The sequence below is a fragment of the Notothenia rossii genome (genome assembly GCF_949606895.1).
Source record: "Notothenia rossii genome assembly, chromosome: 6".
Classification (NCBI taxonomy): Eukaryota; Metazoa; Chordata; class Actinopteri; order Perciformes; family Nototheniidae; genus Notothenia; species Notothenia rossii.
In genome coordinates, this window is record NC_136909.1 from 50,654,561 (window position 1) to 50,680,734 (window position 26,174).

General features: G+C 39.8%; 3 protein-coding genes across 10 annotated transcripts in view; 2 read left to right on the plus strand and 1 right to left on the minus strand.

Moving 5' to 3' along the window:
- Nucleotides 1-9,329: 9,329 nt before the first annotated feature.
- Nucleotides 9,330-26,174, minus strand: part of ndst2a (N-deacetylase/N-sulfotransferase (heparan glucosaminyl) 2a) — an 86,193-nt gene continuing 69,348 nt past the window's right edge. For all 4 annotated transcript variants that reach the window (XM_079687218.1, XM_079687219.1, XM_079687220.1 and 1 more), the window contains 3 exons: nucleotides 12,157-12,266; nucleotides 11,921-12,020; nucleotides 9,330-11,413 (listed from right to left, as the gene is read on the minus strand). In XM_079687218.1, the coding sequence (XP_079543344.1) occupies nucleotides 11,288-11,413; nucleotides 11,921-12,020; nucleotides 12,157-12,266 (336 nt within the window). In that variant the 3' untranslated portion in view covers nucleotides 9,330-11,287. The remainder of the gene's footprint in view (nucleotides 11,414-11,920; nucleotides 12,021-12,156; nucleotides 12,267-26,174) is intronic.
- LOC307043036 (zinc finger protein 862-like) lies at nucleotides 11,976-23,558 on the plus strand (the record flags this gene model as incomplete). Of its 5 annotated transcripts, XM_079687226.1 has the most annotated exons (9): nucleotides 11,976-12,053; nucleotides 18,732-20,209; nucleotides 21,119-21,184; nucleotides 21,331-21,538; nucleotides 21,642-21,827; nucleotides 22,111-22,286; nucleotides 22,369-22,541; nucleotides 22,926-23,095; nucleotides 23,182-23,558. In XM_079687226.1, the coding sequence occupies 7 exons, from the start codon at nucleotides 21,119-21,121 to the stop codon at nucleotides 23,427-23,429; spliced, it is 1,227 nt and encodes a 408-aa protein (XP_079543352.1). In that variant the 3' UTR covers nucleotides 23,430-23,558. The 5 variants fall into 5 exon arrangements, with proteins under 5 accessions (XP_079543352.1, XP_079543356.1, XP_079543354.1 ...); XM_079687228.1 differs by lacking the exons at nucleotides 11,976-12,053; nucleotides 21,119-21,184 and having other exon boundaries at nucleotides 20,073-20,209; nucleotides 23,182-23,444; XM_079687227.1 differs by lacking the exons at nucleotides 11,976-12,053; nucleotides 18,732-20,209 and having other exon boundaries at nucleotides 21,657-21,827; nucleotides 23,182-23,444.
- LOC307043040 (uncharacterized protein) lies at nucleotides 23,408-25,058 on the plus strand. The gene is made up of 5 exons (XM_079687236.1): nucleotides 23,408-23,768; nucleotides 23,875-24,081; nucleotides 24,323-24,541; nucleotides 24,617-24,769; nucleotides 24,874-25,058. The coding sequence occupies exons 1-5, from the start codon at nucleotides 23,544-23,546 to the stop codon at nucleotides 25,051-25,053; spliced, it is 984 nt and encodes a 327-aa protein (XP_079543362.1). The 5' UTR covers nucleotides 23,408-23,543; the 3' UTR covers nucleotides 25,054-25,058.

A 26,174-nucleotide genomic window follows, 5' to 3' on the forward strand; every position in this document is an offset into this window, starting at 1 on the left:
AAATTCCAGTCAGGTTTTAGAAAACATCATAGCACAGAGACAGCACTGGTTAAAGTCACACATGACCTGATTTGTGCATCTGATAATGGACTTGCCTCTATCCTGGTTCTGTTAGATCTGAGTGCTGCCTTTGACACTATTGACCATAACATACTACTCCAAAGATTAGAGCTTTTGATAGGTATAAGGGGAACTGCACTAAGCTGGTTCAGGTCTTATCTATCAATACGGTCTCAGTTTGTATCTGTCAACGATGAATCCTCAATACAAACTATACAGTCAGTCATGGAGTACCACAAGGGTCTGTACTTGGACCCATCCTGTTCATCATATATACAGTATGCTACCATTGGGCAATATCATAAGGAATGCAGATGATACACAATTGTATCTATCAATTAAACCAGGTGAACAATTTCCATTAGTTAAACTGCAAGAATGCCTCACAGACATAAAGACATGGATGACCTGCAACTTTTTTAGTGGGAATGCTGTTAACAGCATTCCGCCGACTTATTTTGCCGCGCTTCTTCTCCCGCATTGAACATCGCAGAAACTCCGTTCAAACATCAAAACGTTCAGCTCGGTCGTGAATCGATGGCTATTACTTTTCTCATTCATAACTTTCATAATTCCAGAGATACATCCCATAATTCATCACATTTTTAACATTTGAACTTTAACATTGCGCAGCTCGTTAAGGCAGAGTGCGTGATGTCAGAGTTAGAGTGGAGGACAGTTTGAAATTTGCCTTCATATATTTTTATAAAACTGCCATAATTCCCAAACCTACATTCCTGAGACATAATTTTTGCATAAACGCTCTTCATCGGTAACTTTAGCATTTCTGAATGTCCTTGTACGCATCAATATTAGCAGATGCGTCACACCAAGCCCGGGAGATTTATTCTGCTTTGACTACTGCTAGGTAAGTTCATGTATCCATAAACACCTGAAGTTTAAAGTGTCAAATGAACTCTTTTTAAAAGTATAACACACCGTTTGAGTTTGTTCATAGACTGTTTATTGGCGTGAGAACTGATATTAATTTACACATTAAAGGAAACAGCTTCTTAGCAGCGTATCCAGTCTTAGCCCGCTAACGGGCTAACAGCTAGCAGCGTTGCGTTAGACTAGACTGTATATATAAATGGACGTAGGGTCCGTGACGTCACCCATAGGATTCTGCAGAGTTGCCGAGAAGCCCTTAGTAGGCGGAGTCGGCCACTAACGGCTCGACAGTGACGTCAGATTTCAACTCCCGCCTGCTCCAAATAAGGGCAAAGAGGCGGAGCCGAGGCGGGACCTGCTGCCACCGAGCTGAAAGTTCCAGAGCTAGCTGAAGCTACCAAGCTAAGCTAACATGCTCCCCATCGGCACACTGCCGTGGTATTTTACGTTTCTAAGGTAAGCGGACATGAAACTATAAAGCAAAACTATAAATAATAATCTAAGTTATTGAGTTTTTAGCATAATACTTCAGAATCTTAAAATCCCTTAACGTTTGTATGCAATTGTGCTAAATTCAACATTGGAATCAAGCAAATATTAATATGTTTGAATGACATTAGTTATTTCTATTTTGATATCACTTAATTATACGTTTAATACATTTAAATCAAGCTAAGGTACATGTGATGGTAGCTAGTTAGTGCTCTTACCTGTGAGGCATCCTCCAAACAACATAATAACCAGACTGTATCATTAAAACTAAGTACCAGTTCTAGATCCTTGACTTTAGACAAACAATTCAAAAGACAACATGTATCTAAAGACCAATCTTTATTTGAATGTGCCTCTTAACCTGATATATTAGTTATACAGTAATAGTATTGACAATCTCTACAAAAAACTGAGCAACTCAACAGTCAACTTTATGTTTCTTATTGTCTAAAGCATTTATTATTTCCATTTTCCCCCTCTCATATTCAGTGTGGACGGATTGAGACAGCGTGGTGTCCAGAAAACTGCAGAGACTTCAGGGAGAAACCTCCGTGTGATGGACGTCCTGTCTGTTGGTTTGGAGAGGACTGAGGGTCTTTCCTCTGCGAGGGGGACTGGGGGGACTGGGGGGAGGGACTGATGGAGGAGCCCATGCTGGGCAAAGCTGATACCAACTGCACAGGCCTAATCTATCACTTTATTTGACTAAATGTGTTTACTTATACATTTAATAGATTTACACCTTCTGTCCATATGTGCATTTAATTTAAAACATTTGATTAACTTTTGGTTCACATTTCAATAAATTGTATTTGCACTCCTTTTGTCCATTATTCTTACTGAAAAGGTTAGATTACACATTCACATCTGACTGAAGATTGGCCCTACTTATTTGTGACGTTGCAAACTCTGCGGTACAAGGCACAAGTGATGTGAAGCTCATAAAGCGAGGCAAATAGAAATAATCAGCTGACGGAGTGTAGATGTGGAAATAGGTGCATTCGATCAGCTGACTGTTTTTACAATAAAAGTAGTTTCTTAGTATACTGGTCTTAAAATCTCATAGCATCAGCTTTTAATTTTCCTCTTGGATGTTCTTTTTGACCCTCAGAGAAGGAGAAAATGTCGTGTCTTTCAGGCATGTCCTTTCCTAACAAAAATTACAGGAAACATAAAACATATTATTGCAGAACAAGTGTGTTATTTATGAAAGCGGTGTGTTTGTGTGTTTAGGGGCTGTAGATATAATTATTTGTAATTGTAATGTTTTTTTTTTATTTCAACAGTGAGCTACAAAGACAATCAGATTATGAATGAAAAGTATGAAGTTCATCAACATTGAAATATATGTTATTATCAAAATAATATTGAACTGTTATCAAAACGTAGTGCAACTGTAGAAGCTTGCTCTGTTGTCTCACTGAAAGAATAACTTTTACCACGTTTTTTACAGACAATATTGAGAGATAAATAGTAGCAGTTCTCACTATGTGTTAAATATCTTTGCCTTTAATACATTAAATTAGAAAGCTGACAAAATCATATTGCTTGTTAACATCTAAATGTAACTTTTTGCACAGAAAAACCCCTCAACTTCACTGGTGTGTAGGTGATCTAGTATTGTTTAATGGAATGTATATCAGTGTATTAAAGTCAATACTTTTTGATTCTTTGTACAGTATGAAAAAAAGAGTCTTTGTACCTGAGCTGAAGTTCACTGCTGTGAGGAGTCCAGTTATGTCTCTAACTCTCTGGTCCAGCCTGTCTGCATCACCTGGACACCTTAAAAAAACATATATATGTATATATTATATATATGTAAATTACCATGTGTACAAACAATATCACTGATTCCCTTCTGTTGAACATGTTGGATTGTCCGAGTCAGGGTCCTTTTTATTCTACTGTAACTTTGGAAGTTGTGTTACCAATGCTTACTGTTTATTTGATACCCATTTGGTAATGCAATTCATAAAAACAACAAGGTTTGGGTTTGTTCTTCAGATGACTGTGATGTTAACGTGTAAGCTCAATAATGAACTCCAGCTCAACCAACCATATTGTAATATCTAAGTAATCATCTTGAAATATGACATTAATAATTGTAATATACACACATCTTGTTGTGAGTTTGATTTCACATACACTACTTCAACATTAGCTTGTCTACATACTTGAGCATAGCCAATTTAAATTAACCTTAGCGATGCATACAGTTCCTACCTAAATAATAATAATCTCTCTAAGTTACAAGGATGACCTTATTTTATCAACCTCAAACAAAAGCTGTTTGTTGTACAGTATTATCCCACTTAACAATTGTCTATTTCGTTTTAACCTTTATAAATATAGTCTATGATTTTAACTTGGAGGCTACTATTAGCATCGTTAGCAACGATGTAGCTACCACTCGCTTACACGCTAATCCAAGCCGTAACATTAATTACGTAGCTGATTAAAATCATTAACACATAAATAAATACCCAAATTTCACTTACCGCAAAACCGCATTCATGCACCGTCTGTTTCAACCGCAGAGTGAGTCACAATAGTCCGATATATAAGCATGAAGAACAAACAAACACGGCCGGGGGCAAGTTGTGTTCCCTGGATGAGCTGAACAGTCAGAGTGCCTGTAGCTTCAAGGAACTAGCTAGCAGAGAGACAAGAAGCTAACAGCAGCAGTCACTTCACAGAGCCGTCACTCAATGTGACCACGCCCTAATTTATGCAAAAACTTTAACACCTAATATAAATAAAAGGGTAGTGTTAGAAAACAATTCACTCACAGATCCATAATCATGAAGGTGGAATCTAACTATATTCATAATAATATTTATTGCATCCATGGTTAGAAAAATGTTTTTTTCTGCTTTAAACTTGGGCATTTTAACATGGGGGTCTATGGAAATTGCTCCTTTCTGCAGTCAGTTCCTATCGGCCAATATATGAACTGCAGTGTGTGCCACTTCCGTATTGGCGTCCCGGCTGTTCCACAGAGTTTGCCGCTTGGTTAGCCCGTTAGCATTGCGCTAACGCTGCTAGGCTGCTAGCTAAGTTAATCTCTCCCTAAACAGTTGAACTTTAAAGTGTCAAATTAACTCTTTTTCAAAGTATATCACACCGTTTGAGTTTGTTCATAGACTGTTTACTGGCGTGACAACTGATATTAATTTACACATTAAAGGAAACAGCTTCTTAGCAGCGTATCCAGTCTTAGCCCGTTAGCATTGCGCTAACGGGCTAACGCTGCTAGGCTGTTAGCTAACTTAATCTCTCCCTAAACAGTTGAACTTTAAAGTGTCAAATGAACAATAGTTTCTGTATATAGTTGTTTTATCACTTGTTCTTTCACAAAAATTACTTTATTTTTGTTCACCTTTTCAATTTGTGGTTTTACAAAATATATTTGTTAGTAATTGACTCAAACAGTTTTAAATAGTTTTTTTCATGTATTGTTTGACAGATTTTCACTCGTGTTTTTACTGAATATAATTTCTTAGTAATTGATTTGAAACGTTTTATATTAGAGATGTCCCGATCCGATCACGTGATCGGGGATCGGAGCCGATCACGTGTTTTTCAAAAGATCGGAATCGGGAAAAAAAAAATCGGAGATCGGGATATTTTTTTTAATTTTTTTTAAATACTTTTAAAATATTTTTTATTCAATATTACAAAACTAAAATGACCATGTTCAAGTCTTAAAGTCATCCTGAGGCTTTAGTTTTGGTTTCAAATTACACAACATCATGTATGTGTTGCTTCTTTGGGGCTTGTTTTTATAGACCTGGTTGCTTATTTTTCTCAAATCTGGCAACAGAGTGGGCAGGGCGCAGTGTCTAATTGTAGCAGTAAGCTAACGAGTATTGATAAGCTTTATTTTTTTTGATCCAATGCTGCACAACTGAACTGATCCAATGCTGCTGTGAAAAAAAGAAGCTATATCCATGTTGGATAGAATATCCAATTTAAATTTAAAAAATAACCTTAAGGGACAACTTGAATGCTTTTTTTTTTTTCCTCTTAATGCATTGCATAAAGATCGGATCGGGAAAGATCGGTATCGGCAAATTGTCAAAATCAAATGATCGGAATCGGATCGGGAGCAAAAAAAGGTGATCGGGACATCCCTATTTTATATAGTTTTTTTTTCCCCCATGTTCTGGTTTTTGAAAATAAAATTTGCCAAATGTTACTATTTCACCAGTTATTTTTGCATTTTCAACTTTTCCTACGAATAACATTCTACATTCAAAGCCTTAAATCTTTAACATTATTTATACATTTGGAGTTTCATGCTACTTTTTAACTTAATATTCATTCATATGGAAACCATTCAGTCATCCAAATATTCCTGATTATTCACTTTCTTCTTACACATTATATTTCAGCATAAAGCATTGCCACTAGCAATTTCTTCAGGAATTGCATTCTCTAGTTATTATTAGACTCCAACAAAACAGAAGTCATAATATTTGGCACCTTCGGAACAAACTGTCCAACAACAACCTTTCTTTGGATGGCATTACCTTAACCTCCAGCACCACTGTAAAAAATGTTGGTGTTATTTTTGACGAGGATTTGTCTTTTAAATCCCATATAAAGCAAATTTCAAGGACTGCCTACTTCCATCTACGGAATATTGCAAAAATCAGGCACATCCTAAATCACAACAATGCAGAAACACTAATCCATGCTTTTATCACCTCCAGGCTGGATTATTGCAATTCCCTTTTATCAGGCTGTCCAAACTCATCATTAAAGACCCTTCAATGAATACAAAATGCTGCAGCACGGGTTTTAACAGGAACAAAGAAGATGGACAACATCACTCCTGTTTTAGCAGCATTACACTGGAAACCAATTAAGTCCAGGATTGATTTTAAAATACTTTTACTCACATACAAAGCGCTCAATGGTCAGGGACCATCCTACCTACAGGATCTTTTAATCTTCTATTGCCCCTCTAGGGCATTAAGATCCCAGAGTGCAGGTCTGTTGGTGGTTCCCAGACGAAATAAGATCAGGTGCTAGAGCTTTCGGCTACCAAGCCCCGTTCCTCTGGAATCAACTTCCAGTGACGATTAGGGAGGCAGACAGTGTCCACACATTTAAGAGTAGGTTGAGGACTTTCTTCTTTTGGTACAGCGTACAGTTAAGACTGGGTTTAAACCCCCTTTTATACATCCTCATGGACCCTTCGTTTTATGGAATTTTTATTATTGTGCTCTTAACTGTATTTGTGTCATTTAGTGAATGCTGTTAACAGCATTCCAACTATCTGTTCTTCTACGGACAAAATTCTTTATTCTTATTATTCCACCCGTTATTTTGCCGGTCTTCTCCCACATTGAGCATCGCAGAAACTCCGTTCAAACATCAAAACGTTCAGATCGGTCGGGAATTGAGTGCTATTACTTTTCTCATTCATAACTTTCATAATTCCAGAGATACATCCCATAATACATCACATTTTTAACCATTGAAGTCAATGGAGAAATTCTTCAGACTTCAACAAATCTTCATGCGACTTCAACTGCTAACTGTTCATTCATACTTTCACTCAGAAACCTCATTCTAACTTTAAAATGTTACACATCTTTCTGACATTATTCGTGTAACATAACTTTTAAATCTGAATCTGACTTTTAGAGATATTAAACATTGTTCAGACCTTGGAACAGAGGCCTTCTTCAGATTTGAACATTAACTAGAGTGCGTGATGTCACAGCTAGAGTGTAGGAAATCTTGAAATTTGCCTTCATATTTAAAAAAAAAACTGCCCTAATTTCCAAACCCTACATTCCTGACACATAATTTTTCATGACAAACGTAGGATAACATCTCGTCCTTGAGATGCTTCACGCTTTGAAATTTCACCGATATCTGTTACGGTTCTTCCACAAAACGTTCAAATGTAAGAGGTTTATCTCTCATTCAGGACAATGGAAACCTTTGATCTCTGGACGCCTCGTTAGCTCAAATATAAACACCTGTGTCATGGAACACGATGATGTCATCGCTCCAACTGACATGCTCAGAGCAGCAGACTTCAGATAAAGTTTAACGTTCCTGCCCTCAACAGCTCTACGTCAATTATGGGGTGTCATCATATGCCGTTTCCATGGAAACGCATCCCTCGCCATAGAAGACGATGTCGCTATACATTAACTCCTATGAAAATGTTCAAAAAGTGCTCAAACTTCACATGTGTGCTAACAGTCCAGCCGTGAAGACATCTACGGGACAGTTTTGAGATTTCTTCAAATGCCGTTGCCATGGCAACACAATGCTCGCCATGAAACACGGTTTTCAAATAACTTCAGTTCAAATGCTCCAAACGGCCCAAAACTTCACAGGTTTGGTAACGATGCAGCAATCTACGCATCTAAGCGTGTTATAGGGTGTCATCAAATGCTGTTGCCATGGCGACAGATCATTCGCCATCAAGTTAGTTCAAAAGTTTGCAGTTCAAATATTCTGCTGCTTTTCCAAGCCTTTTTACTTTCTTTACTCATCACACATTCAAGCCCCCAGTGTTCATGTATCATTTCAATCTAAATATATATATATTTATATATATATTTATATATATATATATATTTTATGCAGTAGATGGACACCTGATTTACTAAATTAAAAAAAATGTGTTTACTTTTAATTAAAGTTTTAAGCTAAAACAGAATTTGTAAACAATAGTATTCTGTAGGCCTTGCCTTAATTTGTGATGACACATTGTTCTGTTGTCTTACATAATAAACATATTTGCATATTTCTTTACTTTTGTAATGATTTGGTTTGCATTTGACATTGAGGTAATCCAACAGTAACCAAAAGTAATCAGGTTACATTACTTTTATATTGTGTTACTTAGATTGCGTTGCTGATTACATTGCTTTTTTACAAGTAACCAGTAATTGTAACGAAATACATTTTTATTGTAACCCTCCCTTCCCTAGGCGGGACTTCAGCTCCCAGAACAAGGTTTCAGTTTGGAGAGGATAAAGTAAGGTGCCACTCTGATGTGTTACTGTCATTGTTATGTAGATATAAGTATTAGTACTAGAGAAAAATACTCAGTGCTCCATTTGACGAGGGCTGCACTACACAACGTGCAGCTTTAAAGGGTGATGAACCACTCTCTGCCTCCTACAGACATTGACCCCGGAGAGCAGTGAAAGTGGGTGGTGTGACTCTGTAGCAACCTCCACATGTAGATGAACTCTTGTCTAAAAAAACAATTCATGTTAAACTAAATGTTAACCGGGGAGGAGGAAGCGGTGAACATGCCAACATGTCTTCAGGCAGAGCTCCATTCATCATTTCTGAAGAATAAAGTTAGCAACAATCATGAGTTGTCATTGAAGACAGAGACTTTCACATCAACAAAATGTAAGACAACTTATACAAAAGCAAAAGATACAAATAAATCGGTTTTGAAAAAAGACACCACACACACAGGTCTTCCTGTCCTGAACAATCACAAAGAGAGCTCGTTAGGAAGCCTCGCTTTTTGGAACTTTATCATTTAAAATAAATGTACTTCCTCTTCATCAAGTATTCAAAGTCAATACAATCCCAAGAAAAGAATGAGAATGGAACTAAATGAAAAGACAAAGGCTGCTGTTTTGATGTGACGTATATGTCGGTGTGTTTGCAGTGCACGTGTGGCTGCTCTAGTGATAATCTTCAAAGTGTTTCTTTCATTGTGTGCTGTGTGTGTATGTTAAACTTGCAGTAACCCAATGTTGCTTTGGAGTGCCCCTCGGACACTAGAGCCTTCTCGAGGAAGACTTACGGAGCACGACTCCTCTTCCTACTGATGGTTTCGACCCGTTTGATCATGGTGTAACATGAGGCTGATGTAACACGGACGCATCAAACATCATTTCCAACCTCTCTGTTTATTAGAGATGATACAGTGTTGGCCTTTCTGACATTTATACAAAACAAACAGAAAACTAGACAGCAGCTTCTGGTCGTCTCCACACACTAACATCCTGCCCTTCTGTCCTCTGATGGAGACAAGAGTGTGAGTGTTTGTGGGGGGGTGAGTGTGTGTTTAGCAGTCTGTGTAGGTTTTTAGAAGATGATTGACTAGTGAAGGCTTCTTGGTGTTCTCTCAGCCCTCTCACTGTGAGGCACTGTACTCAAAGCAGTGTTACTGGAGTCACACTGGTCCACGTCAGTTAAGTTCATGTTAGTCTTGTGTCTGTGGAAACAGGTGCATCATGGGTTATCTCCCCTTTAGCTGACTATTAACACAAAACAAGAGTCACACTGGAATATTTGACTATGGCTGTATGAACATGTTTTGCCATAATGCATTGATTCTCAGAAAATCTCTATCAGTTTTTAAGGACAGGTCACCATGCAGAGTGGGGTGGCAGGGGCTCAGAGTGCACCCCCCACTGTTCTGAGTGCATGTTTGAATATTTTAAATTCAGCCTTTAGGTTTATGGTGGTGTTATTTATACTTTTTCAAGCAATAAAGTTTAAAACATTACAATATATAGCCTTGCTTACAGTACATTTTGAATTTACCTGTTCGATATAACTTTTGTCTCTTTGGAAAATGTCATTCGTAATTTTGCTTTTGTTCATGATTTTCATTTAATAGTAATGGTGAACAACCAGTCTCGTCCTGACATTACCCATGAGCCTCAGCTGCTGTGGAGAAGGTGAAGCCTCCAGCTCAGAAGTGAGACAACACTGCAAACTGTTTCCATGGACACTGGTTCCCTAACGTAAGCAGGCCAATCATTCCTTAACGATATGACATCACAGCAGCTGAGGGTTTTGCTCCAGAGGTTTGAAACTTTATTCAGAATCACTCAGATTAAATAAGTAAAAATGGGGTGGTGCAACACAACCTTTGCTCAGCATCTTGCTGCATGGTCCCCATACATTTCATTACTTGTTAGACGCTTTTATTCAAAGCGACTTGCATACTCAATACTTAGGGCAATCCCCACAGGAGCAATTTGGGGGGAAGTGTCTCAGGGACACAACGACATGCTGACTGCAGTGGGGTTTGAACCTGAGACACCCTGATCCCAACACCAACGCAAAACCCACTGCGCCACAAGTATATATACTCTTCATCATCTATGCTAATTAGGTTAACAACTCATATTTAATCAATCTTACATACAAAATCTGGAGATTAAATGGAGACTTTAGCCGACATAGAGAGCAGTCCACCATCAGTCAGGACCTTTAGCTCAGTGAGAGGACAGTGAGACAGCTACTGGCTGACAGTGTGGGCGAAGCCTGCAGAACATCCATCACATGGTATTTACATCCACCTGTCATCACACAGCTTCACCCACTTTAAATGTGTGCAGAGGACAGGAACCTGCAGGTAGATGTGTGTGTGTCTGTAACAGGTCATACACAATAAGACTCACATTAAGGTGAGTGTATGTGCACACACACACACACACACACACACACACACACACACACACACACACACACACACACACACACACACACACACACACACACACACACACACACACACACACACACACACACACACACACACACACACACACACACACACACACACACACACACACACACACACACACACACACACACACACACACACACACACACACACACACACAACCCAGTGCCACTAAAGCTGTCCTCTGGGGTCCTCTGCAGAGCCACAATCTGAACTGTCTCCTCTCCAGTGAGCAGCAGAAACCTTCACATTGAACTTCTGCTGATTCCAGATCAGGGACTCCAGTTTCATCCAGAGTCGAGTGTTGGGTTCGTCCGGGCACTAGTCCCAGGCTTCCTGTCGCGTGTCTGTGTGTGAGAGCTGGCCTCAGCTCCAGCTCGTGCTTTGGAGTTCTTGGCGAAGCCAGGACGGCAGTGGGTGGCCCAACCGATTCAGCAGACGCAGCAGCTCCATGTTGTGCTCGCGGTAGTATTCAGTCAGGAAGGTACGGGACTGCGTGAACACACACACACACAAAAAGAGATTGGGAAATGTCAGAGGTCGGTACACAGTAGTTCAAAGTGTAATGATATTCTGCTGGGGGGTTTCTGCAGTGCTTCACGGACTGCTGGGGTTTGAAGGTTGTTATTCTATGTTTTTGTTATTTTAAAATAATTATAATTCCATAAAAAAAATTGTTAGTCCTGTCTTTGTTTCCTACTGAAGGTTTTAACCTCTAGAAGCAGCTCATTCCCTCAAACAGTTGCTCTCTGTAGTTTCTAACATGTTATGGTGCATTTGTAGGGGACTACTTTCAGCAGCGGAGTAACACATGGTTGGTGCTCTACTGCAGTGCTTCCTACAGTGTGTTGAAAAAAGGCCCAGGTGCCACAATATTGTATTAATGTAAACATTGTACAATTTTATTATTACTTATAGAGTAGAGCCAAGTTTAAGTGGACCAAAACCATTGTTTAAATGCTTCTGTTGGCTCATTGAGTGAAGCAGAGTGAGATGTACCTCAGGACTCATCTCCGGGTACTTCCTGCCTTTACTCTTCCCCAGACATTTGGCTCGACCTCCCTCACGCTGACACCAGAAACCTTTGCTGTCATCGTACCTGTTGACAACAACAGTTTATTTCACACGTGATGTATGGAAACATATGCTGGTTTTAACTCTTCAATTTTTTTTAATGTTTTCTATCTAAATGTTGAACTTCCAATGTGCATAATGTGTGTGAGTGAGTTACGAACATTAGAGCCTGGGTGTAGTTGAAGATGGGAGTGACCCCGAGGAATCTCTGGATTCCCTCCATCACAAGTGCAGGGTTGGAGCGCAGCAGAGCTCCGTCCACGATGTGCAGCTACAACACAGAGCACAGTCATATGAACAGTCACATGATGATACAGCTTCTGTACAGCCGTTTACATCGTGGCAGTCCCCCAATGCACCTCCCAGAGGAACGTAGTTACCACTGAGATCACAATCCATGCTTGCATCCATTGGTGTTTAAGTAGCCATTATTATAATTGCTTTATTTGTCCCGCAATGGGACAAATTGAAACAGCAAGAGTATAGTTCAGAATAACTAAAAAAGAGTTGACTTACATATTATATAAAAAAAGTAGACACGTTATTAATAATTAAACACAATAAGTGAAAAAAAGAAGTAACAGATAAGTACAACATGGTAGAAAAAAAGAACTATATTTTAAATAAATGACCATATAAAATATAGCAGTAGCTGGTGCTGTTAACAGGTTGAAAACCACAGCTGGAGATGAAGAATAGGATAAAGTAATAGATAGCATTCAACACTGATCCAGTTCCCGGGTTCCTTATAAACGCAGCGTACGATCAAAGGATGGCGTACGCCAGTTTCTGACCCATGCGTACGCATAGAGACGGGAGACATGAGAAACTGCGACACCATTGACCGAAGGAAGAATGGAGAGAAACATGTAAAACAAACCATAAATCTCTCTGCATCATATATGAAGAATACATTTACAGAAATGGGTAAAAGCCAATCTTAAAATTATTAAACAAACACCTGTTTGATACTCCTGAGTGCACACAAAAAAATAACTTGGAGAAATAAATAAATACGGATATGTTATTGAAAACTCTCTCTTACATGTTATGAAATGTATTCTAATAAATTATGCGGTAAACAGAAAGACAGAATTACTTTGAACTTTTGCATTTCTGTAGGTCGTGTAGATACGAGTGCATAGTTTTATATACTATATACAGTGGCGACTGGTCATTAGGGGCACAGCCCCACCTAGTTTCAGCAGAAAGTATTACAAATAATGATTACAAAAAAATACAAAAATGTAAATAAAAAAAAATATTAAATATATTTTAAGATCATGTTTAATCATCTGATTCGTCTGTACATTGCTGTTTTAGTCTGTGTTCTTCTAATTAGTGTCTACAGTGTGTGCCTATTGAGCTGTTTAGAGCCATGAGGGACAAAACCCGATCATGCCCCTCCCTCTCACTGTCGAAGTGAACGGTGACTGTAAAAACTACACTGCGCAACTACACTGTGCATGCAGCGCTGAAAAATTATGAGAGTGCTCTCATACTTTAAATTGTATATATTTATTTAAATATATGTGTGTGTATATGTCCGCATCTGTAGCCTGTTATTGTGTCATTATACCGCACTGTGAATGAATTAAAGTAAATATATAAGTGGTCATGAACACATCTGTCCATCAGACAGAGGGCTGCTGTGCCTCCTGTCATCATTAATGGACGTCTCTTTAAAATGACCGCTCAGAGGAGAGGAGTTCTCATTTCTCTAACCGCCTGCTGCTTCCCCTCCTCTCTCCTCGGTTCACCTTCTCAATCCTCCGCTCGCATCTCCTGTGGGCGGGACTAAGTCTTGAGGATAGGAGTTGAGGAGGGGAAATTAGAGTATTAAGAAACCTCTAGTGACTACCCTCACGCATACTTGCCAACCTTGAGACCTCAGAAATCGGGAGCATTTCAAAATGCAAAATGGGGGGGGGGGGATGCTAGTGGATTGCCGGAGCTGTTAGATTAACATTAACATGCTTATTGTAGTTCTAAGTGCAATGCCTTGCAGCCTGTGGCACCATCCTTGATGGAGCATATGTGTGGGCAGGAAAGGAGTGAGCAGAGAGTAGAGTAGTTGTCGATTTTTGTTCTGTTTTCTGTGACTATCTGCCTCATCCTCTCAGACTTTCAGTTGCGCGCGCTACTAAAGAGACGTGTTTCCATGGAAACCAAACAATGGTGTAGCTAGCTGTATTAAAGTCCGAGTGGAAACAGTCCTGAGTAAATCTGATTTTGTCAGAAATCGGGAGAAATGCGGGAGAAATATGACCCCGGGAGGTAACCTGGAGAGGGCAATGAAATCGGGAGTCTCCCGCGAAAATCGGGAGGGTTGACAAGTATGCCCTCACGATCAACACGTCCAAAAGAATGACATGCAAAGCTGCCTGCCTGCCTGCCTTCCTTTTGATTCTCTCTGAATTGCCTGATCATTTTAGTGTTTAATGTCAACCATTTGGGCAGATAGCATGAAGTAGAAAAGATCGCCGATGCTAATGTAGCATTAGCATTTCTCCCCCGGGCTTAAATGGTGTATTATAGAATGATCACACCGGTTTGACAGTACTCTTCAAAGGGTTCACGAAATATGACTACTGCTCTTACTGTTTAACATTTTGGGTTACTTGATGTTACTTAATGTTAAGGCTAATACAAATGATAAGGCTAAGACTGTAATGCTAACTAACGTGCTTGCAACTAGCTAGGTAGCTAACTTGATCCAGCAACTCCTGGTCCTCTCATCAGACGGGAAGCGAAAGAACGAGCAAGACCCATTACTGGTATGATAACAACATGGTACTAAGCACACAGGCATCTTTTAAAGTTATCGTATCTTAGCTATCTCTTATATTTAGCGGAGGAAAACAATTGTGACATCAGTTATGACATCACTTACGCGACTCTGGGATTTGTAGTCTTTCTAGTTGCATATTTTTCATAGTCTTATATTTCAACAGTTTTACGACAAACTGTGACTTTTTTTTACATGGAAATGATTTTTTAAGATTGACAAACATCATATGTGTAATTCATGGCACAATTCAAACGGGATCGAAAGATACGTTTTCTCTCTCCATTGACTTCAATACATAATTTTTCCGAAATAAGGTCCAATGGACCGGAAGTAGATGGGCGGGACTTCGCCACTCTATACCCTTATTCTCCCAACATTGTATGTTACTCTGGTTAAACTGCGCTCCCTATTGGCAGGAGTATATCAGAACACAACAGCATGTACTCAAATTTTTACCAGGGGTGCAAACTCATCAGGTATGAAAAAGGTGACAAGGATCCGAGCCCCCCTACGGAATATCGGCTTTAAAATGAGGAATAACAGAGGATTTTAGCAATCAGAACAACTAAAGCAGCAGTGTCAATAATAACAGAAACGCTAAAGAGTCACATCTAATACAAATATATAAAAGCATTTATTTTAATTGTGTAGCAGTCAGTTTATAATTTTGGCAGCACTGTTGAGCATTTTAAAAATGTATTTTCATGCCTCTGTGCAAGGCTTAGTCTTTCTATCTTTATAGCCACTGGTGTAAAGTAACTACGTTCATAAACTCAAGTACTATACTTGGGCACAATTTTGAGATACTTGTACTTTAATTAAGTATTTCAATGTTTTGCTACTTTGTTCTTCTTCTCCTCTACAGTTCAGAGGTAAATGGTATTTAATACCTTTAGTTACTTTACAGATGTGGATGAATGATGTGAAATATAATCAAGTGTTAAATCAGACTTTAGTTCCACCTGGAGTAAATCCAGAAGCTACCCTGCAGTATACAAAGTCATTCAAACTAGCTGCACCTTTACCCGCTTTGAGAACACTTTCATGATCAATCATTATAAAACATATATATATTATTCTGAAATGGACCAATCTGCACAATGACTACTTTTACTGTCACTACTTTAACTATGTTTTGATAAAAATCATTTTTTACTTTTACTTGAGGAACATTTTGAATGCAGGACTTTTACTGTAACTGAGTATTCCTACACTTTGGTACTTCTACTACAAGACCTGAGTACTTCTACTTTTACTGTCGCTACTTTAACTATATTTTGATGACAATACTTTTGTACTTTTATTTGAGGAACATTTTGATTGCAGGATTGTTCCTACATTCTGGTACTTCAACTTTTACTCAAGTACAAGACCTGAGTACTTCTACTTTTAATCAAGTACAAGATCTGAGTACTTCTACTTTAGTACAAGATCTGAGTACTTCTACTTTTACTCTAGTACAAGATCTGAGTACTTCTACTTTTACTCAAGCACAAGATCTATACTTATACCACCTCCGTTTATAGCTTATGAAAAAAACTATTAGAAAACGAAGGCTAAAGCTAACGTTAGCAGATAGTGACAATGTATGCTAGTTAGCTAGCTCAACGATAATATTGCAAATCGCGCTCTGCCGGTCCGATAGGGAGCTCTGCTCTGAACACCTGAACGGCCCGTTCTAACAGCTGTTCACCAGCGGTCCAGTCTGTGCCACAGTGACTATGGACGCACAGTTAATATTAACGAACGCACCCGTAGGTAATGTAGCTGCTGAAGTTAGACCCTCATCACGGAGCAGCAGAGCCTTATTATACATCCATGAGCAGAGCCGATAGGCAGGAAGACTCTAGAACAGAGGTGCCCAGTACGTCGACCGCGGTCGACCGGTCGACCGCGGGGGCAATGCTGGTAGATCGCGAGTCATTCATAAAAAAAAAAAATCCAGCTCCGTTCAAATAGACAAAACAGCTTTTGATTCCTCCTCCCTTGGCCTCCCTGCCACTTAATTCAGGAGTTTACTTGATTGACAGAAAAAGCGACCTATTGCTTTCCAGTCTGTTAACCCAGAATGCAAAGCGATACAAAATCAGTCAAGTGCCGGGAGAGACAAACAACAAAATGAGTGCGGGAACGAGCAAAAAGCTAAAGACATACCACTTCCACACAGAATGGGAGGGAGAATCTTTTTTTGTGATGTCACATTCAAAGGTTATTTGCCTTATTTGTAAAGCAAGCGTCGCTCTGCCAAAGAAAGGTAACGTGGAGAGGCATTATCGGAGTGTTCACAAGGCATATGACAGCGACTTCCCTCCGAGTAGCGAGTTGAGAAAGAGAAAGGTCATGTATTATTGCTACACAAACATTATCTCTTAGTCTTAGTGTCGCCAACTCGTTTCTAACATGCAAAAAGACAAACAAATGCTTCTATGGTCGGTGTATTTTCTATCTTTCCAATCCAGAAGAGATCTCTCTCTCCCCCGTCTGTTTGCAAGGGGGCGGGGCAGTTTACACACACGCAGCTCCTACATGCAGCAACACACGGAGGAGATGGTGGAGAGAAGCGCTCCAAGGTGTGGTTACATGTTACCCGTCTTGAGGTGGACAATGCTCGTCACCAAAAGTGTTTAGCATGTAAGGGCGGTAACACGAGCAATTTGTCTAAACATTTAGCAAAAGTGCACCACATTCAGACGGAGGAATGCACCGGGTTCGACTGTCTTTCTCGTAGCTCTGTAGCCCCATCCACGAGTAACGTTTCCACGTCAGGTGTTATGTATGCTAGCAGCAACACACGGAGTTAACTACATTATACAAACATGGGTTAATGATTAGACTTAGTAACTGAGTTATTTATTTTGTTAAAGTTTCAGCTATTCTGTTTACAGTTCTGTCATCACATTATTTAATACGATTTGTTAAAACATTGTTGTTTCTTTTGATGTGAAATATTATTTATTTAATTCAAATAAAAAGCAATGTTAATTTTGTTCACAATTTGTTCAGTTAATTTAATAATATATGTATTTTTGAATCAAGTATTCATCTTTATTGTCTTCATTGTTAGTTTCCACATGCCTAAAACAACCTCAAACTAAATCTAAAAGTTGATGGCTAAATAAGAGCGTTTGAGAAATTGTGCAAGGCACACAGCAGTAGTCCGAATAGTCGATTAATCGTTTCATTAATCTATAGATTAATCGATAATCAAATTAGTCGTTTGTTGCAGCCCTATTGTAGTTATCCCATGTAAAAATAAAACGTGTTATTCAGCAACCCTTGCAATTTGGGATTTTATTTTTGGTTGGTAGACCTCGGTTAGCTGGTCATTTCAAAAGTAGCTCACCAGCCAAAAAAGTGTGGGCACCCCTGCTCTAGAACAAAGCTCGCGCTTCATTATAATATATAGAAAAAGAACACCATACGTGTCATGATGGCACATAACAGCTCGCGGCCGCAGATTACTCCGGGTCCCAGACCCCCCCCCCCCCCCATACCCCAAAAACATTTTTATTGCAGATCTACATGAATCACACAAACGACCTATTTTGGATTCAAAACGGCGAATTTCGCCGAAAGGTGACAAGTTTGAATCCCTGTTTTACAAGAACCTGATTTTGTGTAAGTTTTAAATATTCATTGAAGGTATCTTGCACATTTGAATGTTTATTTATTTAAAACAATTATTACTTGCAATAATGTAGACATGTAGGCCTACATATGTATAATTATGTTATTATTTTAAGTGTGGTTTAAAGTAAACTTATATAAAGTTATTTGGTTGAGCCAAGTAACCCAGGTGGATGCAATCAGGTAATTAGGACAGAGCCTCTGTTTTTAGATGGGGTTTGTGGCCATGCTGTAGGCCTGACGTTTAAAATAAATTATCAAATCTTATCTGTTAAGATGAACGTTTCATTTAAAAAGGTTTTTATTTATTTGTTTAAGAAGGGACCCCAGAGCCAAGGGCAGCCCGAGCAGACCGCCTTCTCCCGCCGCAGGCAGGATCAAACTCTCGGTCCGGTGATGGGCTCCGTGTAACAAGTCCCCTCAGTTTGTGCGGGGAGCCGCGCCGTACCCAGGTACTCCCCTATCTGCCGTATCTGCACCACGGTAATGCTGCTGTCATCGCTCGCCTATCCTCCGGTGGTGCCCTCGGCTCCCTCCACCGCCACACTGCCCAGCACACTGGAGATCACTATCCCGTCGGGGGTCACCAGTCTCTAGTACTGTTATTTTGGGGGTCGCGGGGTGAAAAGTCGCACCATACTTAATCCTAGAAAGTAGCACATGGTATATATTGTACGACTTTGTAATTTTTGAATGTTGATATGTATTCGCTATAGCCTACTGTGCCTTTCACGCAGACAATAAAAGTGAATTCTGAAATGACAAATAGGTTTATGTTTCAAGTTTATTTGCATTAAAAACGTGTTTTTAAACCCTTCTGTTCAAAGTTGATATTTTGTTTATTAAAAGATTAAATCTTTAAAAACATGCTGTTTGCCATTTTTAAAGTTTGATGGAAGACATTAAAGTATAGGTCACTGACATGGAGCTTTAGGCCTCCAATGCTTTAACAAAAAATGTTTTAGTTTCAGTTTTGAAGAGTGAATATGGATGTTAAATTCACAAATTTGTAGGAATAATCTTAAACAAGAACAGGATATTGAGCCATGATGCCTGTTTTTAAAGTACAGAAACATTCAGAATGCATGATGATTCCTTCAAAGGTTTTGTAATAGACACCTAGTACTCTTAATTTATAAACTAATAATAATACATGTGAATGATTGAGCTCATTAGTGGCCTGACTAGCCCTCCTAATTTGGTCTAAAAAAAGTCAATGATGATCATTGTGATAAATAAGCGAACAGAGAATGTTCCATTTTTGACGATTTACATGTCACAAATTACTACAGATGGAGCACTGAATTTCAGACTCCAGCTTACAGCTTCCTGCCTACGACCTGCCAAAGACCAGTATAGAGGAATGTTAAGCCCTCCCACTATTTTCCAAGAGGGAGTTGCCAGATTTTCAATTTCAGGTTTTAACCAGGAGATGGCGCTTCATTCACAAATACAGAAAGACAAGTTTCATGGACTTTCAGTTGTGTTTTGAAGAGCATTTGAACACATCAATATTTTAGATCAACTAAAGTATATCTCAGTGTTTCCCCTATATGTTTTCAGCAGCGGCGCTGCTAGGGGGCAGCAGATAATTTTTTTTATTTTTTTATTATTAAAAGAATTATAAGTGCTGCCCCCTAGCGTTCGCGGCAACTTCGAGCCACCGATACGCGGGAAAGCTGTCATTTTCAGAGCTGAAGGAAAACTGCCTGACAAGACAGACAACAGCAAGTTGAAGCAGACATAACTTTATTTGGACACAATCACCTCAAGAAGAAGGTCATAACGCCATAAATGTAAGTTATTATAATTTAAAATGTTGTTACATTTAGATTAAGTAAATTAATACTTTGATAAAAGCCTACAGTTAAGAATGAATTACATCTAGCTAACTTAGCTAGTTTGTAAGGGATAATGTGCAGCGACGCGGTCATTATGGGGAAAAGAACACCCGACAGGCTGATCAGGAGCCCGACGCGAAGCGGAGGGATCTAGATCTGCATGAAGGGTGTTCTTTTCCCCATAATGACCGCGTCGCTGCACATTATCCCGCTTATTACATGGCCACATTCTCAACAAAGTAACGATATGACTCCCAATATTAATTGAAATGCTTTTATAGATTTAGAAAATGTTTTTATTGATTTAAAAAATGACATGCATCCGCTAAGAAAAATAGTCCTTTGTTACTGTTTGAACTAACGTAGCAACGGCAGGAACTGCTTCGATAGCGTTTTTGAGGAGCTTTCTGATTACAGATTTGAAAACATCGCTGCTTGCTTTAAAAGTAGCACAATTCATTATGTCAAAGCTTGGAAAGTATCTAGATATCCCTGCCCTAATGCCAAAGTAACTGGCAACTGAATATGTGTCGCCGTTTGATGTCTATGTCTGGACCGTTGCGTAAAAAGGAGGGTTTCTGCCCCGTTAATTCTCCGCTGTTTTTCTTGTCCCAGTTTGAAAAGCAAACTGCATGCAGTTTGCTTTTCGGCCATACTGTATACAGTTAAATCGACCGAAGTTCTTTGTAAGCGTCCTTAACAACGGTCAATAAGTCCTTGACAGCGGTCTGTCTGTTCTGGATTAACAACGTGTCACGTGTTCTGAATTGACCAATCAGAATAGAGTATTCAACTAAGCCATGTAATAAAGCTAGTTAACACCCAGTGTAATAGATTGTTCATCACATCTTATGTTATTTTCAGATGAGTTTAAAAAGCTGGCTTGTCAGCAAACGAAAGAGAAGTGATGATCGTGGTGATGAGGAGGAGGTTAGTTGGGTGAAGTTAGGGAGGTGGGTCTCTGTTGTCTGGCAGCAATGTTTTGAAAGGGGAGCAAATGGATACACACTTTTTGGGAAATCGTTTTTAAGTAGTTGTTTAAATTTACAATTGTATTGACTGATATCTCGTACTAGACAGGACATGCGATGAGAGTAGGCCAGAGCAGAGGAGGTGAAGGAGCAGGTCAGGATAGAAGAGAGGAGCAAGGTGCAGCTGCTGCTGCTGTCAGAGGGTCAGAGGTAGGAGGATCAGAAAGAGCAAGGCACCGGCAATCAGGATTTGATCCAGGGTGGATGGAGGACCCGAGGTTCAAACCTTGGCTGTACAACATAGCTAACCATGGTGAGAATCTAACATATGGAGCAGTTAGGGGCTTGATCTCTCAGATGTTTTAACGATCATACAGTAGCCAAAACCTCTTAAAGAAAATAAATATATATCAAAGATCTTGTCCCGACAGGAATGTTCTGCCGCTTGTGCCGCCAACACAAGCAAGCACCGAAGCGGGGGGTGTCTACACGGCCATTTATTGAGGTTGGGTGCATGCTTTTCCGAAGCGACTACCTTGATAAGCATGCTGCCACTCGGCACCATCAAGAGAGTGTGAAGGCACACGCCGCACTGATTCAAGGTAAAATTCACTAATACTGTAGGCCTACTGTATCTTATTTTTAGCTTATTATTCACAAAACTCTCTGGTTTAGTTTATTTTTTTCAGTTTATTTATTTTAAAGAAAAGAATGCACATTAATCAACATATCAGGTTTTACATCAATGTAAATGTGACAGATTTAGCTAGTAGACCTAAGCTAGTTTTCATCTGCAGTCCCTCAGCAGGTCAACATAGTACAAACAACACAGTAGGCTATAATACATTACAATTTTTATTTTTATTTTTGTTTACCTTTCAACAGGGTCCTCAGTGCTGGTCGCCTTTGACCCAGTTATCACCCTTGAACACGAAGCGGTGATTGGTGGTTTTAAGTGCCTCTACCACCTCACGAAAAAAGAACATGCTCACCATACGAACTATGCTGACCTTTTGGAGCTCGCAGAACTACTTGGCTGCCAGTATTTTGAGAAGTTAAAGGTAAGTTAATGCTTTCTTTAATCAACTTCATCACAAAAAAAGTGTGCAATATTTAATCTTAAGTGCATTTGTTTTCTTTAAGATCGGGAGGACCAACTACACATCTCACCGAATCATCGATGAGATGTTAGAAATCCTGGGCACTGTCGTTGAAGAGCCTATCTTGGCAAACATCGGTGCTTCTGTGGCAATTGGGCTTGAGGTGGACGAGACCACAGATGTGTCTGTGAAGAAGCAGCTCGATGTTCACGTTAGGTATAATTTTATTCCAAGAATGACAACAATTAAGACTTAAAATAATTTTGATTGACGTGTCTTTATTATGTTTAATATAGTCTTGCATAGCCAGACCTATCTCCACACTTCGTTTACACTGTGCCAGCGCTGAAGAAAAGTCTGGCTGGACTCATTACCACTCGGGGACAGGGGGGCTCCGGGGGAAACGCTCTATTTCTTTAAACCAATCACAGTTGGTTGGCGGTTGCTAGCTTGTTGTTCTTTCACCTAGTCTGGATTGAATCTGATCGGGGCAACAACATATTCCACCGCCACTGATTGGGTAGTAATAATAAACAAATAAGGCTTATCCCAAAGACCTACATCTGTTGAGTCAGTCTGACTGTTTAATATGTTCATCAGATACATGGACAAAAATGGGCTGCTTTACAGCCAATTTCTGGACCTGGTGACAGTCAGCGATGGCAGAGCTGACACCATAGTCAAGGCAATAAGAACGATCCTTACAAAAAAGAACATTCCCACCCAGAGGATTTATGGCCTGGGTACAGATGGAGCAGCTGTTATGACTGGTATGAACTACCAACAAAAACAAGGTTGATATTCACTGCAGCTTAAAAACTAAAACATGACATAAAACATGTTTGTCCTGAAACAGGGAGAGTGAATGGAGTGGCCAAGCAGCTACAGGACACCTTCCCATGGATGGTGTCGGTTGCATGTGCCGCACACCGCCTCGCCCTGTGCTGCAAGGACGCCTCATCAGGAGTGGCTTACATGAACTCTTTCAGGGACCTTCTACAGCAGCTACACCTGTACTTCAGGAACAGTGCGAATCGCACAGCTGTACTCCAGGCTGCAGCAGAGTGCTTGGGCCTGGATAACTTGAAAGTGAGGGTAATTTAAAAGGGAAAAAACATCTTCCATATTTGGAGGCACCTGATATGACTTAATATGCTTTCATCTTGTGGCTCTAAATATTTTTAGGAAGTGAAGGACACACGCTGGCTTTCGCAAGCCATGGCTGTTTCCAACCTACAGCGGAACCTGACCGCTGTCCTGGCAGCCTTGGCTGAGGAGACGGAGCATAAGAAATGCCCAACAGCCAAGGGGTTGTATGGCTTTCTGGCCACCTACCGCTTTGTGGCATCGGTCTACCTGCAAGCAGATGTGCTGCCACATATCAGCAGGCTGTCAAGGCTGTTCCAGAAGGAAAATGTCAACTTCCTTGCTCTGAAAGTGCAGGTATACTTTCCAATGTTTTATTTTTGACACCACTGTCCATACACTGCTCATACTAACCAGATATCTGCTGCTGCTGCATTTACACCTACTCTGTCTTTGTTATTAGGTCCCTGTGACAATGGCCTGCCTCCGAGCAATTAAAGATGCTGGAGACCATCAGCCACCAGGGTCTTTCCTTTCAAAGCTCCACGCAGACCTGGACAACCCTGCGGGACTTGGGGCTTACAGTATTGTCCATGAGGAGGAGAGGAACAAGAGGGGGACAAGAAAGGGACTGACCAGGGAAGAGCTCTGGGCCCGGTTCAGGAGCCAGGTATGTTTGTTTTGGATTTAGCATTTAGCAGACGCTTCTACTCACCAGAACTCACAAGTGTATCTCCTTTCTAAACAAGCGACTAAGAGCATAATCTAGAGCTAAAGTCAAAGTGCAATCGTAGCAAACAATAATACAAAAGGTGCTTAAGAGGGAGGATCCTGTTAATACTAGATGCCTATTAAGTGGTTTGAATATGGACACAAGTTTCAGTTTAATAATCTGTTACTGTTATGGTTAGGTGATGGATCCATATTTCGATGGCCTGCTGGAGAGCCTGGAGAGGAGGTTCCAGAATCTGGACCTTTTAGGGGCCTTCCATGCGCTGAGCCCTCAGGCAGCAACTGGAGATGAGGCCAATGTGCAGCTCCTTGCCGGCAAATTTCTACAGGCTGACTGTAATGAGGTGCTGCAGGAATGGTCCTCTTTTAAACAGCAGCTGATAGTTGGGCCATTCAAGGTATCATAATGAATTACAGTAACATTCCTTTTCAGGAGTTCTATAGCCTGGATTGATGTTCATGTTGTATTTCAGGACTTGGATCAGCAGCAGGTGATGCAGGAACTGGCATCAGAGGTGGGTGAATGGGGGCTGCTTTACCCATCTCTGAGCAAGCTGGCTGCCATTGGCCTGACCATCCCAGTTTCCAGTGTAAACCGTGAGAGGGATTTCTCAACATTGAACCGGGTAGGATACTTGAACAAGTGATATCATTATTTGACTTTATTCAAATCTCAATCCCATGGGCTCCACATCCACTCGTCTGTTGATTATTATGTTTGTATTTACAGGTGAAGACTGACTTGAGAAATCGCTTGCAGGGGGAACACCTTGCCACCTGTATGCGATTGAGCATCAATGGCCCCCCAACCAGAGACTTTCCCTTTAGGAGAGCCTTAGAGCTATTCTTTAAGACCCCCAGAAAAATAAAGTGCTCTCAGGCAGGATGCCAACTGTGCCATCATCACTAAATGGAGTGAGTCATTTTATGTATAGAGCATTAAAAAAACATCATTTTATGTATAGAGTATAAAGAAAACATATATGGATCAAGAAACAAGGCAGGACAAATGATATATGAGAGAAAAACTAAGGAAGTAAACCCCTTGGCAGAACCCAAGATATTCAAGTCACTGGGGCAGTGGAACGAAGTGGAGACATTTGGCACATTCATTACTAGGTGCCATGCTCTTTTGACACCTGATATTAAACAAAAAAATTGCCTGATGAAAGTGATGTAAATGAACAACACAAATAAAATAAGTTACATATGTGTTATTGGCTATGGTAGTTTATTGGTATGTTCAATTATTTGATTATTAAAATGTAAAACGATCTTTTTCATATGGGTGTTTAGAGTTAGATCTAGTCTCTAGTCATTGTGTGCTCAAAGTGCACCAGATTGAAGCATTTATTAAAATGTAAAAACAAATCTTCCCGGGGGGGCATACCCCCGGACCCCCCTAGAGGATGTGATGTCCAACCACCAATTATGTTCATACAATACTGAATACATTTGAAGCCTTTAATGATGTATGTGTCTTTCTTGTGCTGGCAGACAAATAGAAACATAATGGCGGGAAGCACTTCGCACGCGCACACACTTAAAATGTCCATGCGCGCTGCGCTCACATTTTGCTGGGCCCGCGTGCCTTAGCACCGCTGCTATGACTCCATCCTAGGGGAAACACTGTATCTAATCTTGTAATTCAATAATATATAGTCTTTATATATTAAATAATCATAATTATAATGTAAATGTTTACATTACACTTCTTTATTTGTTATGCTCATACATTTACCTTTACAATCGTTTGCTTTAATATGCAGTATATTTTTTGTATATTTTTGTGTTTGCTTCCTCCTGCTCCCTTTCGGAACCATACTGTATGATTTATTATTATTATTAATATGAAGATATTATTAAGATAAGATAAGATGTTACTTTATTGATTGAACATTTTAGTTTAGAATGTGCTGTCCCACGGTAATTCAGAAGGCTCACAGGTCACATTCCGACCATTATTTAAAACAATAGGTGCTTTCACACCGTCTACAGTTTGATTTGTATAGAGGGAGCTCTGTCAGTTTT